Source organism: Maniola hyperantus, chromosome 2, assembly GCF_902806685.2.
Source record: "Maniola hyperantus chromosome 2, iAphHyp1.2, whole genome shotgun sequence".
Taxonomy (NCBI): domain Eukaryota; kingdom Metazoa; phylum Arthropoda; class Insecta; order Lepidoptera; family Nymphalidae; genus Maniola; species Maniola hyperantus.
In genome coordinates this window covers 4,965,256-4,970,513 of record NC_048537.1, presented here as the reverse complement: position 1 = coordinate 4,970,513, position 5,258 = coordinate 4,965,256, and the positions used below count along the sequence as shown (strand labels likewise).

At 34.7% G+C, this 5,258-nt stretch overlaps 1 protein-coding gene across 1 annotated transcript; it reads right to left on the bottom strand.

Moving 5' to 3' along the window:
* Window positions 1-1,519: 1,519 nt before the first annotated feature.
* On the bottom strand, window positions 1,520-4,128 carry pr (6-pyruvoyl tetrahydrobiopterin synthase purple). Its single transcript, XM_034979296.2, has 4 exons — window positions 3,949-4,128; window positions 3,657-3,736; window positions 2,663-2,808; window positions 1,520-2,309 (listed from the first exon to the last, which is right to left on the bottom strand). The coding sequence occupies exons 1-4, from the start codon at window positions 4,014-4,016 to the stop codon at window positions 2,103-2,105; spliced, it is 501 nt and encodes a 166-aa protein (XP_034835187.1). The 5' UTR covers window positions 4,017-4,128; the 3' UTR covers window positions 1,520-2,102.
* Window positions 4,129-5,258: the final 1,130 nt, after the last annotated feature.

The window sequence follows — 5,258 nt, the reverse complement described above, 5'->3', positions numbered from 1 at the left end:
GTGCGAGTCAGACTCGCGCACCGAGGGTTTGGTATACCTACTCGGGTATTTTTTTCGACATTTTTCAGACAAATCAAAAACTACTATGCATAAAAAAATAAAAATCTGCTTTGGTATGTACAAGTAAGCTCTTTCATATGATACCCCACTTGGTATAGTTATCTTACAATGAAAATACTAATTATTAGTTCATGACCACAATTTAATTTCTTTTGTGTGATGTAACCACAATTACAGGGTTTTCAGATTTTTCTCCTAATATCTGCTATAAGATCTACCTACCTGCCAAATTTCATGATTCTAGGTCAACGGGAAGTACCCTCAGACAGACAGATAGACAATGAAGTGATCCTATTAGGATTTCTTTTTTAAGGTCCCGTACCTCAGGAAAAACGGAACCCATATAGGATCACTTCGTTGTCTGTCTGTCTGTCAATAAACCAAGAGGGGTACTTCCCGTTGACCTAGATGGATTTTGGCAGGTAGGTAGGTAAGTCTTATAGCACACGTAAGGGGAAAAATCCGAAAACCGTTAATTTGTGGTCTAATCACGAAAAAAAATGTATTCATGAACAAATAATATTTTCAACTTTCAAAGTAAGATTACTACACCAAATGGGGTATCATATGAAAGGGCTTTACCTGTACATTCTAAAACAGATTTTTATGGTAAATAGTTTTTGATTTATTGTACAAAATGTCTAAAAAATAGGACTGTAGCACGGAAACCTCGGTGCTCGGGTCTGACTCGCACTTGGCCGGTTTTTCCTTTTGAGGTACGGAATCTAAAAACGAAATAAACACGTACTTACATGATGTAAGATATAAATTTTGTCTGTGGTATATTCATTCTTAAAATTATTTGTGACAATTATTTCTTAATAAAAATGATACAAACAATAACTATGTGTGGTAGCGAAAACAATTTTTTTTTTGTATTCTAATATGTAACGTAGCTCAGACGACGTACGTAATAAATTAAAATTAAATAATTCCGTGAATAAAGGCTTGAGTAAGAATTTGAAATTTTATTTTTAAAATCCCGCGATATACACGTAACTTGATTTAATATTTTTATTAAAATTACCTACTTCGTGGATATCCTAACGAGCTTCCTGAGGCTCCCTAGTGGCGCAGTGGCTGGTCCAGGTGTTACATGTTAGTGTATTTTTTATGGCTAGTTCCCACCCAACCTGGAGACGTCGCCAAGCGACTTTGCGTCCCGTTACGATGTTATGTAGAAACCGATTAAAATTTAATACGTTTAATAAAACTGCCATACTTACTGCCTTCCAGGTTAGCCCGTATCGATCTTATTCCTATACTTAACAAGTGAGATCAGTAGTCAAGTAATCAAGGGCTAACTTGTCATAGAAAAAAATCTATAGAGTAGATTAGTAACAACTACGAAGTCGTGGTAGAAGGCACTTTCATTCACAAATCATTAAGCCATACACTTGAACACAGCAAATAAAGCTCTATTATTGCAATATTTTTTAATTCGATATTAAAAATCAGATTATGGAAATATTTTTTATTTAGCATGTAACTTACCACAAGCAAAACGTTCACATTTTATGGCAGATACATTCAAGTCTTATCAATAAAAAAAATAGCAGCAGTCTAAAATGGCCTTAAGTTATCTTAAGTACAATCATCAATGTAATCAATACCAGATAGATTTCAGTGGATAAATGGTAAAATTACTCGATAAATCTTAATACATAAAAGGAAAAGGTGACTGACTGACTAATCTATCAACGCACGTCGCACAGCTCAAACTACTGAACGAATCGTGTTGAAATTTGGCATGCAGATAGCTATTATGACGTAGACGTCCGCTAAGAAAGGATTTTTGAAAATTAAACAGGGGTTTGAAATTGCATAGTCAACGCGGACGAAGTCGCGAGCATAAGCTAGATTTGCATTTTTTCTATTTAACTTATTAGTAATCATCATGGGTAAATACCATTTAAAACATATTAATAAACATTAAATATAAAAATGGAATGATGTAGATACAAAAGTAGCAATATGTCATGTAAAAAAATATTTGAATATGTTATTTATCTTAAATTCAAGAAAGATTTATTTGCTATAATTTAATCAGAATCTGAAGAAACATCGTGGTGGTTTGAATGTAGAGCTGCTGAATTAAATTTCTTCCTAGGGTATGTAGAACCACCTCGATACACTACATGGTTCTTTTCAGTTTCTAATATTTTAACTTCATGAAGCAACTGTGGTTTGTCCATGATTTTTTGAAGTTGGTCCCAAATAAATATTGCCAAGTTCTCTGTTGTACTTACCTGAGGACAGTGAAAAAAATCTAAATTTTTTTTCAATACAATAATCAATATAAATATTATAAATGCAAAAGTGTGTCTGTCTGTCTGCTAGCCTTTCATAGTCTGTCAGCTCAACCGACAGAGATAGCTTGCATCTAGGGAAAGGACATAGACTAATTTTTATCCCGGAAAATCCAAGAGTTCCCACAAGATTTTTTAAAACCCTAAATCCACACAACCGAAGTTGCAAGCAACATCTAGTAATAAATTATTTCAATCATTCGAAATTAATTAAAACAATTAATATTTTTCTTAAGTCACTCAAAGATATCGTGGTAAAATAAGTAGGTATATCAAATCTTTTATCAACTTACCACAGTTCTAAAGTATGGCACATCTAGGTCCAAGTTTTTGTGATCAAGGGGGTCCATAATAGCTTGCTGCATGTACTGTTTGAGATCATGTACATTCATCACCATCCCAGTTTGAGGATCTATAGGCCCTTTTACTGTTACCAGAACTAAAAACAATGACATTATTAAACTATTTTTCAAATCCTCATGATGACCATGTCCTTTCATATGATATCCATATTGTTGATATAATAACATCTTGAATCATTAACAATCTTTATATATATGTATTTCTTTATGATGCTTTTCTAGGATGGTGTATAATATGGGCATTGGGCATTTGCTGCCTTTTTACCTAGACTTATCCTATGTATGATGATTGCTTTAGAAAGTCTTTTTCATTTAATATTATACAGAACCATTTTTTAAAATATGAAACAAATTGTAATATCAGATACAATTATGAAATTGTGCCATTTTAAATTAACACTGCTAATAATTTGCCCTTTTCGCTTTGGCAAGAACGGAAGTTTGTGAGTAAATAAAAAAAAAACACCTAGGTGCACCTTTTTTCCTGATTCTGAAAATGGCTAAAAACCTAATCCATACTAATATTATAAATGCGAAAGTGTGTGTGTCTGTCTGTCTGCTAGCTTTTCACAGCTCAACCGTTCAACCGATTTTGACGAAATTTGGTACAGAGGTAGCTTGCAACCCGAGAAAGGACATAGGCTATTTTTTATCCCGGGAAATCAAAAAGTTCCCATTTTTGAAAACCTAGATCCACGCGGACGAAGTCGCGGGCATCATCTAGTATTGCATAAATCAGTATGTATTCTTTCTTTAGTCATCTGTTCTATGGCAGTATTTTACATGAAGAATGAAAGAATTATTGTCATCTGTCCAATCTCCATAGTCAGTCAAAATGTTTAAGTGATTATTTCACCAATGATTGTGAGTATTGAGTGAATAAATATAACCAAAATACATTTAATTAAAAATATTATTTACTTACCAACATAGTTGTGCCCATGCCCATTTGGATTATTGCATTTACCAAATAATTTTTTATTGTCTTCGTCACTAAGAAATGGACTAAATGGGCAAGAAAAAATTATATTAATAATTAGGGACTATTTAACAAAATTGATAACTTTATCATAACATACATTTATCTATTCTAAACAAAAGGTTAGGATCAAGCGAATACATTTTAACACGTTTTATTTTAGTGATAAAATCTTAATGTATTACTGTCCCACATAACCAAATATTAACTGTAAATGTGTACGATTAAAATAATTTACCTATGTAGCCTGTGGCAGGAGCTAAAAGTTTCTCGCCGTGTAATAGACACGATTGGTAACGATGCCATAGTAAAATTTAATAAAAGCTTTTTAAACAGGACTTAAATATTAGTAAAACTTAATTCAAACTACGTAAAATAAAATTAAAGCAAAAATAGTCAGAAAATAACAATTCATTAAAATGACCACAAAATGACAATGACACTGAAAGAAAAGAAAATTATAAACCTGACGTCTGAATTCTGATTTTTCTTTCAGCTGGTTTTTACGGCTCTGGATTCTTGCCTTTTTGAGCCTTCTGAAGACTATGTCTAACCCACTGTCTTACTGTGTTCGTTTGCTTTTTTTGTGCGCATGTGCGTTATTCGTGCATGTGCAGTTGTTTAAACTTGAAGCAAGATACTCTGAAAAGTGACATTTGCTTCAAGAAGTTTATACAACTGCACATGTAGGTATGAATCACGCACATGCGCAAAATGAGAAGCAAACGAACACGCACGACTACTTAAACTCTATGGTCTGACAGCTGTATCACACCATAGACCAATCCGGTCATTACGCTAAATATTCTGCGTTCATTATGGTACTTTACTCTGTGGCTTTTGTGATAACTTTCCGTGGACCATAGGGGTGCAACTCCAGAACATTAAAAAATCGCAAATTGAAATTCGCTTGTGGTGCCATCTAAGCGCGAGTACGGCTAAACAAATAGATAACAGTTAATAAAAGACGTAAATAGATGGCGGGCACATTGTTGTAATTTTAAATTACAAACATTTGGACAGCCACAGTCACCGTCAGTGGTGCCAGATTAGGCGAATTACCGCCATTTAGGCTACCTCGGCGGGCCAATCGGCGCCCAAAAATCCCGATTGGCTACCAGTAACCATTTAGGCTACCAGTAGGGCGATTGTCTAAAACCGGTATCAATCATTATTACAATCTCAATTGTTCTGATTGGCTGAATTTGTGCAATCCTTGTTGCAACAATGCATTGTAGCCAATAGTGAGCGAGCATTAACCAATCAGAGATGATTGTGATCGTAACATTGTAGCTGTCAAACAACCGCGGTAGGGCCCCTGGAAGATAGAAACGGGCGATTTTAGGCTACTCAGCAGGCAAAATCCTAAAACAAATTCCTAAAGGCCGGCAACGCATCGGCGGCTCCTCTGGTGCTGCAAATGTTCATGGGCGGCGGTAATCACTTAACATCAGGTGACCCGCCTGCTCGCTTGCTCGCTATATCTATTAAAAAAAAAAAAAAAAACGGGCGAATTCAATTGGTAAATATCTGGCAACCCTGGTCACC